At 40.6% G+C, this 14139-nt stretch overlaps 2 protein-coding genes across 2 annotated transcripts in view; one reads left to right on the forward strand and one right to left on the reverse strand.

The window, feature by feature from the left end:
* txndc5 (thioredoxin domain containing 5) overlaps positions 1-85 on the forward strand; it is a 12395-nt gene extending 12310 nt beyond the window's left edge. Inside the window, exon 11 of the transcript XR_520047.1 lies at positions 16-85. The gene's annotated coding sequence lies outside the window, so the exon portion shown is untranslated. The remainder of the gene's footprint in view (positions 1-15) is intronic.
* Positions 86-139: 54 nt separating this feature from the next.
* The window catches only part of bmp6 (bone morphogenetic protein 6), a 56125-nt gene continuing 42125 nt past the window's right edge, over positions 140-14139 (reverse strand). The window contains exons 5-7 of the mRNA XM_008277955.1: positions 5574-5650; positions 2224-2334; positions 140-1709 (exon numbers count right to left, since the gene is read on the reverse strand). Of these exons, the coding sequence (XP_008276177.1) occupies positions 1560-1709; positions 2224-2334; positions 5574-5650 (338 nt within the window). The 3' untranslated portion in view covers positions 140-1559. The remainder of the gene's footprint in view (positions 1710-2223; positions 2335-5573; positions 5651-14139) is intronic.

The following is a 14139-nucleotide window of genomic DNA, read 5'->3' on the forward strand; positions in this document are numbered from 1 at the left end:
GTGCACCACCCATAGATTTTGTACAAAAAGAGTGAATAATGGCAAGTTGTAACATGAGATTTCGTAATAAATTTTTTTCAAAAATGACTTTGTATATCCATCTTACTGCAGACATCTGTCTCTGTTCATAACGTATGTGTTTTTTTTTTTTTTTTTTTTTTTTTTAATAAAAGGTGCAATAAATAAGCTGAGAATGTACAAGTATTTACAAAAACAGTCTAAACATGATCACAAATGTAAACAGCAGCTTACCAGAGGTATATTTTGTAATTTATGATTGGTTAGGCACATAAGGTACTTTTGATTCTTATTGGTATTAGTTTTTCAATTAAATATGTTCTCTAAAAGATTCCGAAGCTCACAGTAACATGTTCAGCTGGGAAGACGTTGCCGCTGGACACAAATCTCAGCATAATTTCACCCTTGAGGTTGAAAAAGCAAAGGGCTAATTTCAGAAAGCTGACACAAACCGTGCTGCTGGCTGTTTTTGACTCGCTAAATGTTTTTCCACGATCTCTTGATGGGTTGTCAGGGGTGGAAGCGTTTGTTAACTTTGCGAGTGCAGCAACATGGAAATGGCCATTTGTGGTATGTCGGAGGGATAAGGCTGTATTCTTCGGTTCTTTGGAGAAAAACATCAGTTTAGCCACAACATGCATCATGTTGAACCAGCCTGGTGAATCGCAGCTCAGCCTGAGCCTGGCAAATATTGACACGGAGGGGATATTTGGAGTAGTGCACTGCTAAAATAGCCTGCGGTCACTTCGGTTCAATCCGTATTATATTTTGGGAAGGCAAATATGGCTTGAGAAGAAAATACAGTAGGAAAAGAAGAAGGAAATATGAATGTACTGACTCCAATGTATCATTCAGTTAGAACTAGATTGTTTGGGTTAACAACGTTTGTGCTGAAAAGAAAACCGGGCTTGTGTTTTCCCGTCTGACTCAAACCGTTAATACACAATTTCTGTGATTTGCGCAGGTGACTGAGTCAGCCCCACAGGGTCATATCTGTAGACAAGTTCATCAGTAATTATTTGAGCCTCTTGTGAGAACTGTTCCTCCGTGTTTTGGTTTTTTTTGTGTGTCGGAGAGGAAAGAAAGCAGCACTCTGACTGATCCCACAACAGTTCAGTTCGGCCCTCACCCTCTCAGTGAGGGAGAAGGCGCAGTAGCCTCTCAGGCATTCATACACACACTTCAATAAACACATAATATACAAACTTTAACGCTCCCTCCTCCCCTGCACACACACACACACACACAGTCATTCAATCAGTTGCAGACCCATGAAGGGAAGACTCCAGTCCACAGCTAATAGAAAAGGTGGCTCATCTCTGGAATAAGGTTGCCTTTGGATGACACCCATATGGTTTAATTTTTGCAATGGTCCCCTTTGATGCCTTCTGATGAGATATGTTGGTGGATGGACAATTTGAGCTGTTGGAGAAGAACCTGGAAATGATCTTTCAGGGTGGACGTTCCTTGCAAGTTGAGGATTTGGGCAGGAAACTAGTGTCTACCTGAGGTCGACCTCACGAACCAGTCATTGTCAGCTGTCAGTGGCAGCCGCAGGCTCGGACCACCATGTTCTTGTATTTCTTCAGGATGACGTTGGAGTTGTCGTCGAAGTAGAGCACTGAAATGGCGTGAAGCTTGGTGGGGGCGCAGCGCGGCTTCGGTACGTTCTCTGGGTTCATCAGGTGCACCTGAGAAATGAGGGGAAACACTTTATTAGTCAGCTGGTACACAGAACTGCTTCCATAGACATCTTTAAATCTGGGGAATAAAAGTCATCTTGAACTAGAATTATGACAAGTCAGAATTCAACTGTATATATCTGAAACTACAATTACAACTAGTTTAAATTCAGCTGCAGATATTGTATTGCATATCCAGTGAAAAAAATAAACATCAAAACAACTTGCCATAGTAGCGGCCCCTTTAAGTTAACTCCACTTTACAGTAATTGGAATACAATATATTCATTTATCTTTAAACCCCTCTAAAAGTATTAAAGCCAAAACATTGTATACGCTGTTGTTATTTTCAGCCACTTTTATATCTTGTTGCACCACTGTTGCAATGCTACTACAAGACCAACTGTACAAACAGTGCCACTTAATATTGGCAGAGGAAGGAGACAGGCCCAAAATGACTTCGCCTGCATTGTGTCGAGAATACACATAGTGAGTGCGGTAAACCGTAGCAGGATGGTCTTACCAGCGTCTGCACAATGGCGTGGTTGGTGGCATTCATGTGGGCATTAAGGGGGAAGGAACACTCTCCGTCACAGTAGTTGGCCGCGTAGCCTTCGGGAGCGATGATCCAGTCCTTTGAGAAACACATCAAATGGAGTTTGCTTGGTCAAGAAAATTGTTGTGGTATTTTTTCGTCTTTATAGTTTATGCCACTTAGTATTTGTAGCACTGTAAACTGTCGCTGGCTGCAGTGCAAGTCACTCTCAATGTTTATTATTTGGTTAGTGTTAGAAAAGAAGAAGAGGACACACTACTTCTACAGGAGGCCACCTGACTGCTGTTAGAAAAATCAGGGTTAACCTTGTCTGAGGACAAATCACTATTAAAACACTGCAGTCTGTGAAGTCGCTCTGGGAAGCAATACTCCTCTCCCTCTTCCTTCTTTCCTTTCTGTGTCTTACTGTTCAGCTCTGGCAAATTCTCGGCACGTTTTACCTCATTCTGACTTATTTTTGTGTTTTAATCTAATGCACCTTCCTGTCTGTGTCAATAAACTGTCTGTCTTTCTCTTGTTGCTTCTTCGCCAGTCTCTCTCTCTTTTTCTGCCCAGCTCACTGTGTGTGTGTGTGTGTGTGTGTGTGTGTGTGTGTGTGTGTCTGTGTTCTGGTATTCCTCATGTTGTGGGGACATAAATCTTGGTACACAGTCACACCTGCTTTACTGATGGGGACAAGAAGACGGTCTCCATAATGTAAATCATTCTATTTTAGTCTGAGGATTTAGTTCATGCAACTGTAAGGATGGCTTCATGTTATGGCTTTATGTTTGGAATGAAAGTAAATCACTGTAATGTCCCCTGAAGTGATGGAAACACCACTGCGTGTGAGAGATTGCTGGCAGTCTCCCTCTAGATGTCAGTGCTGTGTTAACAGCTCACAGCTTGTTTGGAAGGATGTACGTAACTCTGCCCTGCTCTCCTATTTCTTCCTATGTCTCCTAGTAAACACGCACACACACCACACACACACGCACGTCAATGTACTCCTATTGAGCTACTTTTAACTGGCTCTCTACAGCTCATTCTGTCTTGCTTCATAATACTAGTTTCATGTCATCCTGCGATAGTGGTGGGTGGTGTTAATAAAGTGAGTGTACACAGATGGGTGATCTGGTGCTCTGTTACACTTTGCGGGGCATTTTGCAGGTAAGATTTAAAGAAAAATATCACAGCAAATCAATGCAAAACTGTTCTGTGTGCTCAACTTTATCCTATGATTCCAGAATGGCAACACCCCTGTCCATAGGGCATGAGGGACCACTGAATGGTATGATGTGTATAAAAATGATCTTAATCAAAATGATCTTCACCCAATGAAAAGTGCTCGCCACCTCCATCAGTAACATGAAATAAGGGAATATCTTTCGGGAGAATGGTGTTTGTTTCATCCAGCTGCTAGAGTTAAAGAGACCTGGAGAATCAAAGCCAAGGAACACTGAAGCTGTTCTGCCTGCATGTGGTGGCAAAACACCTCACTGAACTACTCTGTGGTTTTCAGTGTGAATAGTTATTTTGCATCAGAAGTGATATTTTTTAAGCTTAAGTGTTCATTTACTAAGAACATTACTGACACGATCGGGATGGTTTTGCTTACTTCATTTACTTCTAAGAATGGCATATAAGGATGTGAACGAACATGTATCTTACAAGAGGTGGATACTTGATACAGCTACTGGTGAAGAATTGATTTATTGGCTGTTTTCTTAACAGTTTAAGATGCCACCTGAAGCTGAATCTAACGGTTTCCAAGATTCAGCCATAACATTTGTGCATTTTTCTCTCAGATAGCATTGGGTCTGTGACATTTACAGTATACAGTCATGACTCAATAATCCGATACTAATTGTAAAACCTTCTTTTATGTCAGATAGCAAGGCCGTTGGAATGTCAAGACGGAGATCGAGATACAAGGAGGGCTTGATACTTGAAGGGTACTTTGTTGTTAATATTGATTGTTTATAGTTGTTGTAATAACTAGTGTATTGTTAGAGCAGTATGCATCGCTGGATTTCACGCCTTATTGACCAGTGCGCTTGTGCATGTTCCGGCCACTTCCACCCTGTCGGAGCACAACCCCGGTGTGGAAGTGGCCAGAATGCACAGGTAGTACCTGGCTGCTGATGCCAGTTTAGGATCACAGGTCTGTTTCCACCATCGGTGGTGGTGGCGATGGCCTTGGAGTGGCGGCCAAGATACGCTCCACTATTAACATCTGTCTGTACTTCCGTATATACTGAGCATGCTCGCTACGTGTGACGCCGTTGTGTCCTATTCTGGGCGACACTTTGGGTCGTATGAAGTTCACACAGCAGATCACATACAAGTTGCATTCAATTGGAAATGTGAACAAACTCGCAAAAAAAAGGGATTTCACAAAAAAATCCAAATTGAGCATTAAGTCCTGCATTCTGAACATTGCCAATCTGTCGGATTGTTAAGTCAGATAATACACCGTTATCCTTATTTGTGACATAAAATGTCACAAATGGAGTCAGAATCCAAGGCTGTCGGTATGTTAAGGCTGTTGTTCGTGGGTTGCATCCATTTTTCCTAAAAATCTGCAAGGTTTTCGGATTGTTAAGGGTCGGATTATCAAGTCACGACTGTATATGTATGTAGAGAAAAGATACCAGATAAAACAAAAAATTATAATCACTCCTATTCTTTTTATTATCATTATTATTATTGTTATTATTATTACAATCACATACTTTTTTGTTCTTGTCATTTTTATTGTACCTCCTGACTGGCGACATCAGTGGCTGGAGGTCTTTTTGCATCTGTGCACACAATATCTCTTGGACACTGTGTCTTCAAATTGGCTCAAACATTCACTTGGACTTAGCAATAAATTGATTAGATTTTGGTGGTCAAAGGTCAAAGCTGACCTCACAAAATGTCTTGTTTTGTGTGTTTTGGGGTTTTTTTTTGCCATAATAAGTCACACACTAGTCAAGACAGGAGAGATGGGTGTTAACTGTTTGGCTGGGTAGTAATGCAGTCATTCTAGTTTTTATTAATGTATTTTACTTGTGTCTTTGTTGTTGTGGTGTGTGTGTGTGTGTGTGTGTGTGTGTGTGTGTGTATGTGTGTGTGTAAAGCACTTAGATTTAGATGTAGATTTACATCCAATATTGTGGATCCATCGCGCACCAAATTCAACTTAGAATTTTTTTATTAGCCTCTAACATTGTTCTACATATAACATCTAGTTGTCAATAAACACTATATTAGCTGTGAGGACTGCTACTACCTTACCTGCTCAGCACACACGTGTAATAGGACTTGTTAAAATGTACTGAACAACAAAGTACCTGCCAGCCCAGCTCTCGGAAGCTGACGTACAGCTCATGTCTTCGGCATGCTGTCTTCTGATCGCTGCTGTTATAATCTGGAACAGAAGGATGGAAACGATCAGGAAATCACATCAAGATTTAAGTATACTTCATGTAGTTTTGCCGGGTTGAATTTGTGCAATAGCATCTACTGCTCACACATGGTCTTAAAAATAGTCTACTTGGAATCATAACTTGTATCTGACATAGTTTTAAGGTCAAACATCAACGTGAAGTCATAAAAAGCAAAACATTTTTTGAATGAGGAAGTCTTTGTCCTCTTTAGAATTACTGAAACGTATCTCGCTGCATGACGATGATAAAACGTGCTCAGCAGAAACCCATCGTTGGCTAAATGATGATGCAAAAACTTACAATTAAACCCTGTGAAAATGACACATTACAGTCTGAATATGAGAGCAGAAGAATAACACAACACGCCTCATGTAATGTGCTGGGTGGAGACACATGCAAGGGCGTAGACCCGAGCACAGGCACAAGTGCTCATTACAGCGGTCACCGCGTTGTACGAGTCTCGCATTCATCTGCTTTCTAATGCATTTGAACGTGTGCCTAATTGAATTCATCAGCAGTCAGATATTGCTTGGCGTGAGCACAAGTAGTGAGACAGCGAGAACTGTGTTTACGGACCCTCCTGCCCTGCAGTTTGTTCTTAATTATCTCTCTTCCATTCTGCAGCAGCCGCCCAGCAGACGGCTGTAGACAGTCTCAGGTACAGGGTTGGTTTTCAGAGTTGAAGAGGTCATTGCTGGCACTGGTCACTTCGCTCAAGCCAACATGGTGACACAGTCTTTCCACTGAGGTTTCAAGGGCTCTCTCTTTCGTACTTTTTCTGTCTTGCTTCATTGATTTTATTGTTTTGGTTACCTTTTCATAACTAACCTCCCAGAGAAAGACAATGAGAGGGAGAGTCTGTGGCAACAATTAGGATCCTGACTTCTCCAAAGGTTTGCATGCAGGAGGCAGTTGTCCCTCGACACTCACACTAAGAAATGAGCGAGCAAACCCTCAGGCCTTGAACCCATAAGTGACTTAAATTGCAGTTGGTTGTTGGTCTGCATATTTTCACATTGCAAAGTTAAATGCAAAACTGAAAACTAATTGTTTTTGTTGTTTGTTGGTGTTATGAGGGCTACAATATAAGTTTTTGATTCAGTGTTTAATCAGAAAGATTCACTGCTTGAGTGAAACCATGAAAAAATTTACAGCTTGGAGTCTATGTGCAATTTACTCTCACATCCCAAACTCTTTCAACTTAGGTTCACAATCATGCAAACATGATATATTAACATACAGACAAATAGGCAAATGTAAATCAAAATATTTGTGATCAAATAAACTAAAACATATCAATTATCCATGCATGCAACAGGCATGGTCTGATTTTTTTTTTTCCCCAGAAAACTTTGCACGTGTGTGTGTGTCTGTCAGTGTACGAGTGAGTCAGACCACAGCCAGGGATTTGTCACTCAGTCACAGCCACCACCCAGCCACTCACCTCACCAGCTCACCAACAGCAGCCTTGTTTAGTCAGCTGGAGTGTGAGCGACACACACACACACACACACACTTCAATTATGTAAGGGTCATTGATTTTGGTTCCTCACATGTGTACATCTATCATTCATTACCAGTGGCATTTATATAGACACACACACTCAGAGACATGCATGAATGACCTGATGTTTATCTGTTTAACAGCCAAACCCACTTAGCTGCTCATTAAGGCAAAGAGTTGTAATTTAAATTCACCAAAGCCAGTTGCATTAAGATTTCATCATCAAATTAAATTTCATTTTGAACAGACACGCTGACCGCACTGCCCAGACCCATGTGTTTTAGCTGGACTCATCTCAAGAATAGAAAAAAAAGAGGCACAGACAGAGAGAGAGATGGAGAGCCAGTTGGATTTGTCCCTTGGATTCATCACACATTGTAGAAATGAGGAGATGAAGTGAAAGAAATGTGCTTGGCTCTCAAACTGCCTGAGTTTGGTCTTCAGTTTCTACCATGTGGGCTAAAAATGTACAGTTGTTCTACAATAATACACACTTTGTATAAGGCATCTACAGAACAACATCTAAAATAATAATAATGAATGTAATATTGAAGCTTGTGAAGCCTAAAGGGTTTGGGGGTGCTTTTTGCTCCAGGTTTTTATTGACTGTGGCCTCATTTGTCACTGCAACATAAAGTGCTGCTCCTGTATGACAATAGCACAACCATGTCTAAAAGGAGAGAGAACCCAAACATGTTTTCTGTGCAGTGTAACAAAGTTATAATGCCATAATCAAAAAAAAGAAAGAAGAAACAAAGTTGAATTTCCTTGATTATTTATTTTTGCAAAAATTAAAAAAAAAAAAAGAAAAGAAAAAGGAATTAACATGTACGATCATTTCCAAGAGCCCACAGGTGTTACCAATAGTGGAAAAAATGGTGACTCCGCGTGCTATAAATATTTCAGTATTTATATTATTAATATCTATCTATGTAAATCTATCTGTTCTGTTTAAACACAGCCTGTAGTTCAGCCCAGTTTAGACGAAAACTCTCTGAGACACTAATGGCTAACTCTTTTTACAGAATCTGAACAGAACCCTTTGTTTTTTTTTTGGATTAGGCACACAGAATAAAAAAACTAAATAAAGAACAAAGAATACAGAATAAAGTGATTCTGATATCATATCATAATGTCAAGCTTAGATTTGGTTCATTTTCCCAAACTATGCAAGGCACATTATTTGTTCAAGGACTTTGTTCTGGCTCTGATAAATGGTGAAATTCAGACTTTAAAAGACAGCATTCAAACATATCGGCGGTATTTAGAGTTCAGAAGGTTAATATATATATATATATATTGTTTTGGAAAAGTTATTATTGTTAATGTTTTGTTTTGTTTTGTTTTTTTGCAGCGGCAGCACAAGTTGAATATGTCATCTGATTAGATGGGGTTAATTCTGTAAGAGAAAGGAAATAAAAGGTGAGACTGGCCGCGGCAGTCGGTGGTGCAATGAGGCCAAAGGGTCATGTGAAACCATCAGATACAGTCAGGTGTTTCCCCAGTTTAGGGTTCCTTCCTCTCCAATAGGAAGGGCAGTTCGCTGGGTGTCTGCTAATGTGGAAATACAGAGTTTATATGTGTGTCTGCATTCTGAGCATTCAGTCAAGCATGTTTGTCTCTGTGTGTGTGTGTGTGCGTGTGTACGACACGTATAAATGTAGAGTCACATGTATTCGTCCTGCCTCCCTGTGCACTGACTGACCTTCCAGAGCGCTTCGATTTAACAGATTTACTATAAGGAGACCTTCACAAATGACGATACAGGCTGGTCCTGGACCAGCTGCTGGAAGGTACGACTGATTTTTCCTATAATTATTCTATTAAAAATAAAATCCCCTTGATTTTGCGGCCTTTTTTTTTGGCATTGTAAGTAACAGTTGTGCGTACAGTGTTTATATACAGGAAACATGCAAGGACAGAGGAAAAGTACCATTGAAAGAGCAAAGCTGATTGGCTAAGAAACTTGGCTGACCTGATACGAACTTGAGGTGATGTTTACAGAGAGAGAAAATGACACATTACTGTACTGTACGAGTACAGTTCAGTATTATATGGTAGAGCTTTCACAGAGTTAATGTATAGAGATTTATGAGTGCATATTGGAGTATGAACCGTTGGGGTTTTAATAACTCTGTGCCAGCAGTACATTTCTTTAAATAGCATACTGTATATAATGCTTTCAAATGCTGGAATATGCACTGCTGCTAAGTACACACAGCCATGTTACATAGACACTCTCATACAGACCCCCTACTCCCTCATCCAGGTCTGGTTTATGATGCGTGACATTCAGCTTTGGGTCAAATCACAGCCCAGGGTGGAGGGTGAATGAAGCTGCAAAGCTGCTGCACACTAGTCAGACTTCAACACCAGTCGCCGTTAATACAATCAATCATGAGGTGTCTGCGGCTACAGGCACCGTGACAAAGTTTAATAATCTCATTTCATTTCATTCTCCACTCTCTAATCATATGTGGCATATGATTTGTGACTGCATGGCTGTGTAACTATACCAGGAATACAGCTTTTTCAATGCTTCGTTTGCTAAAATAATGAAATATGGCATTCATTAATTAGATAAACATTCTCTGCAGTCTCATATCCAGTTTAGAGGCTCATTAAATCATCACATTACGTTCAATCCCCTCTTCCATGTACAGTAAAGGGATTTGCATAGAGGAGCAAATAAAAGGAGTTTAGCACGTTTAGATAACATACTAAAGTCTGGCTCATTCCTATAATTCTCAAAATCTTCATAAAAGCATATAGGATTAAATGTGAATACCAGCGCACATTAAAAGACAATCTCGCTTTGCAGTATTCTGTATAGCACATGGTTTAGTATTTAGCAGCACACTCTTTTTTTCCCTCTCTGTCTCACACATCTACACACAACTCATTTTCCCTGCACCTCTTGGCCTTCAAAGCCATCAGCATTTACAGTCTGTGGGGCTCTTTAAGAGGAATAAAGCTGATATTTACTGTGGGCTTTCATTGAGTGTAAAGGCCCAGATTTGTGGTGCCCATAAACCACATCTCCCCTTCCTGCCTGTAAAAATTTAATGCCACACAGCTACCGCTGAGCTCCGGCTCCCATGAGTCTTCCATTCAGTTCTTTTTTGCTTTTCCTTGACAGAGACCAGAGGTAGGAAAAAAATGTGAAAAAGTGACTCTGCAAGTACAAATTTGCCACCACGGTTATCATTATTGTAACTTTTGCTGCCTCTTGGCCAGGACATCCTTGTAAAAGAGGTTTTTAATCTTAATTTCCTGTTTTTTTTCCTGTTTAAATAAAGGTTAAATAAAAATCGTACTTATTAAAAGTCTTTGTGAGTATTCCGGTTGTAGTAAAGTGACACAAACAATTTTTTTTTAAAAAAAGATGTTTTTCTGTTTACTACTCTCATGTCTGTACTTGAAATATGAAGTTACCCAGCAGTTGGCTAGCCTAGCGTAGCATAAAATCTGGAAACAAGGGAAAACAGCTACATGGCATAGCATAAGAGTCAATTATGAAAGTATTTGTGATTAATGAGCATATAGTTCCTGTATTATAGCTGCAACTTAAAGTCCTCCTCTACTCAAAACTGGGTGTTGGTCACTGTTACTTCTCTTGGTTGTTTGACCTGCTCAGTACAGAGTGATATATGCTCAGATTTGCACATTAAAAGATAGTTTTCAAATTATTTTACTGAAAGTGTAAAGTTCCTCTGCGCTCACTAAAATGTAAATTTAAGATCTCTCTACCTGAGAACAGGATTTATGACACTACAACCAGTCTACAAGCCAATCCTGGTCCAGTAAGAAACTTAAACAACTGTGATGTGGAAACTTGAGGCCTTCTTTGCACATGCACACATATTAGTGGTTTTGCAGTGATGGAGGAGAATTCTTGCATTCAGTAGTAAACCTTTTGAACTTAAAATTATGTGCATATTCTTAGATATCTTTTAGTGAGGGAGAAGGTATCCCTACCAGACCAACTTTTCTAGAAAAACCATGTCAGACACTATTGATTATTCAAAGAGTATCTAGAAGTATCTTCCAACATGTCTGGTGGGAACTTTTAAGAACCAAACTCTACTTTCACCTTCTTCTTCAACTACAAACAGGACCAAATGTTTGAATATCACTTAGAGAAAGAGAAAAAAAAAGCAGGATTTCCTTTAATAAGATGGTAATGTGAATGGACACTGTGGCACAGAGCTCTGCTGCCACATTACAGCAGCTTACCTAACAGTGTTTAACCTGGAAATGTTTCTCTGCGAGTAGACAAACATCCATTTCGACCACGTGACACTAAAACTCAGCACTGAAACCAATTTACATTGAATTCATTGAGGTGGGGCAGCGGCTGCCGGTTCCCACCCTGTCTATTCAATAGCAGGGGAAACACTACTGCTTGCTGAACATAAGCACTGTAGCTCTTTACCATGGAGACTTTTGATACACCGTATGAGTCCTGGGCTGGTATTAGCCCTTCACTACACTACCTGCCATTCATTAAAGCCCTGACACACTTTCAGCAGCCCCTCAGTCCAGAGGAAAAGGCTGTAAATTATATTTATCACAGGTTGTTTCGAAAATACAAGAATCAAATGACGCCAATTCAGATGTTTTAACCGCAGTGTTGGCTTTAGTGTGACATTTGACATTAAAAAGTCAACCCGAGCAGGCCGCAGTTTCTCAAACCACTCCACTATAGTTTGCTCCAGAAATTTCTCAATTCAAGAGAAGAGATTGCAGCCTTTACACTAGCAATTACATGCATTTCCATATAGATGGTGGCAGGAAGAGAAAGCTTGGTTTCTATCGGACTCAGTGTTTAAAATAAAATCTGCATCCTGAACCCAGAGGAAGGAAGGAGGGCGTCCAAGCAGCCATGAAGATATGAAAGAAGAATGTCACTGTTGTTTCTGACATTTGTCTTCTTTTTCCCCTACATCCAACCACTACTACTGAAGTTTATCTTTCTTCCTGTCTTTCATCACAGAAGTTATTAAACCCTGCGAGGGAGCTCCGCCATGTCTAATTACTCCAACAGTAAACAAAAAGACGGGGTGGGGATGGAGTGAGGAGAATGAGGAGGAGGAGGCGAGAGTAGAGGAGCGACAGATGAAAAAACACAGCTGGCTGAGCGCCGTGTTATTATAATTCTTTAAGCGATACTGTTAGCTTGGTCAGTCTTTTAGCTGTGCAGCTAATGACTGGCTAGACCTAATTACAGGCTGCTTGTGCTGTGCCGGGACGTGATATTCCTTCCCCGGATGGTTGTTAACCTCCCCCACAGCCAAAGCCCAACCCGACTCCCATTACCTCCCTAGCCTTCTTCGCCCACAAAACCCCAAATTACCTTTAAAGGTGTTGTATTGTTCTTTTGGCAAAGTATTCAGAAGCATTTTCCAGTGTGCACACCCAGTGTAGGTGGAAATATCACGCTTGTTGTCAAACAAAAAGAAATGCATACCTCCCCCCACACAACTCGTAAAGTCAATTAAAAAGAGCAGTTTTCCCACTAAACAGGCAAAGAAGACACTGGTCTGCAAACTGTGTGCTTTTGAGAACACAAAGTGAAAAACAAAGATGATTTATTACACTTATAATCACACCATTATCTCAAATCCAATGCTGCAGAAATGTATTTGGCTGAATCTGTCCTCTGTCCGTTTGTCATCTGGAACATATTTAATATCACGTGTCGTTTTAAATCCTGCTTGCTAAAATTGTGAAAATGAGAAAATAACAAGGTCCAAAACCACACAGGGATTACAGTTGGGAAAATACAATTTTCTAGTTAAAAGGCTTTTTTATGGCCTTAGCAGACTGAGCATGGCATCTTAGTAATTTATGACAAAGCGAGGCAGTGAGGTTAGATTTATGTAATCAAAATTAATGTCAGAAATGAAGATGAGGACAAATGGAACCAAAGTGACGCAGTAAAATTAGTGCATTGGTTCACCACGCAGGTCAGAAGTCTACAATCTGGGAAGCGGAGGGAAGCTATTTTTAGAAAACACACAGCATAAATGAACTCACGCTGAAAAAAAGTTTTAAAAAGCCTCTATGTGGAAGCCAGTGCACACATTAGCAATTAAAAACAAACACGTTGCTGCCTTTCAGCCTTAGATCTTCTGTTTTTCGGCAGGGAAAAAAAGGGGTGAATTATCGGAGAAATATTCCTTTAGGCTGGATCTGTGGTGGCCTGAACTGATGGACTGAAGCTCTGTGCCAAAAAGAAACTAGGGGACAACGTCCACATTTTGTTTCTCCCCATGAGCGCTCCACAAGACGGATGCTCTCCCCATCCATCGTGGCCTCCTCCCTGTCTCTGGAGTGAGTGATGCGGTATTGGAACCATATGCCCTCCTGAATTCCTCACGGATCCTCCCATTCCGTCCAATCCCAGCAGTCCTCTGCTGGCCGCGGACACACGGCTGTCGCGAGGGGGGCCTCCCTGCTTCCTGTGTAGGATCTAAATATTTACACTCCCAGTCGTCCCGAGTGGCGAGGCGGAGATGTCTTGATGTTTTGGGTTATGTAAAGTCCAATCCTCCAGGACGCATATTTAACAGATTGCTGTTGTTAGAACGTTGTTTTAAAGCAGAGTCGCTTAACTGAACATTTTCTCATCCTGTTGATGCAGACCGGGACACAAAAGCAGACTACAGACAAGCTACCTTGATAATCTGCTTATAAGACGAACTGAGTAGAAGATTATTTTATAACATATGATGGCATTAAACTATTTGTGTAAGCAATTAAGTTTATTTATATTGTACATCAATATTCGCTCACACACTTAGAAAAAAGCTGGGGTGACATCTATTATAGAAAACTCTGTTGTGAGCAGATGCTGTGCACCTTAACTCTGTGATCCAGTCCTATACCCCAGTTTACGTTGTCTTTAAGACATCTTAAAGTCCTAGGACATCTTAGGACATTTCGATCCAAGGTGACAGCTGG

The sequence above is a fragment of the Stegastes partitus genome, unplaced genomic scaffold (genome assembly GCF_000690725.1).
Source record: "Stegastes partitus isolate 25-593 unplaced genomic scaffold, Stegastes_partitus-1.0.2 Scaffold111, whole genome shotgun sequence".
Classification (NCBI taxonomy): Eukaryota; Metazoa; Chordata; class Actinopteri; family Pomacentridae; genus Stegastes; species Stegastes partitus.